Genomic DNA, 673 nt, shown 5'->3' with positions numbered 1-673 from the left:
TCCCCCCCATCCCTCTACCCATCCATGCCTCTTTCCCCCCAAACCATCCGTCCATCTGTCCAATGAGCCGTTGCATCCATTCCTCCATCCCTGTGTGTCCCCTTCATCCATGTGTCCATCCTCATCCACCCTCCAGCCATCCATCTGCCTCTCCGGCCAGCAGTGTGCCCACCACCCACCCACCGGTTCCTCCAGGGACGTCTCCGTCCCTGCACCGCCGTGCTGCGCCCCGGCCATACCTCCTGGTGGCACTTGCGCAGGACGCGGTGGTCGAACGCGGCCCAGACGCTGATGTCCAAGCGGTCGTAGCGACGCACCAGCTCGGCCACCTGCCGCGGGCACCGCCCAGCCTCAGGACACCTGGGTCCCCTGGGCGGGGGGGCCGACACCTGGGTCCCCTGGGGAGGTGGGGGGGGCGGACACCTGGGTCCCCTCACCTTGCTGATGAGCTCGTCGTCATCCTCCTTCACCTCGATGTTGACGGGGACCCCGGGGAAACGCTGGAAAATGTCCTCCAGGCGCGCGATGCGGTGGTCAGAGCCGCTGGCAAAGGATCCTGGGATAGCGGGGGAGTCGGCAGGGCCCCTCGTGCCTGACCTGCAGCCCTGCCCCAAGGTGCCCCTCAGCCCCGTCCTGCAGCCCCCCCACAGCGGTGCCGGCCCCTCACTCCTGC

General features: G+C 68.2%; 1 protein-coding gene across 1 annotated transcript in view; it reads right to left on the bottom strand.

Annotated features, from left to right (window-relative positions):
* Positions 1-673, bottom strand: part of LOC102375250 (glycogen synthase kinase-3 alpha-like) — a gene marked incomplete at its 5' end in the record, with an annotated part of 9,588 nt that overhangs the window by 3,015 nt on the left and 5,900 nt on the right. Inside the window, 2 exons of the mRNA XM_025193956.1 lie at positions 240-329; positions 438-669. Of these exons, the coding sequence (XP_025049741.1) occupies positions 240-329; positions 438-669 (322 nt within the window). The remainder of the gene's footprint in view (positions 1-239; positions 330-437; positions 670-673) is intronic.

This window comes from Alligator sinensis, unplaced genomic scaffold, assembly GCF_000455745.1.
Source record: "Alligator sinensis unplaced genomic scaffold, ASM45574v1 scaffold1511_1, whole genome shotgun sequence".
NCBI lineage: Eukaryota > Metazoa > Chordata > Crocodylia > Alligatoridae > Alligator > Alligator sinensis.
Note: the sequence above shows the minus strand (reverse complement) of the source record. Positions and strands in the feature narration are given on the sequence as shown.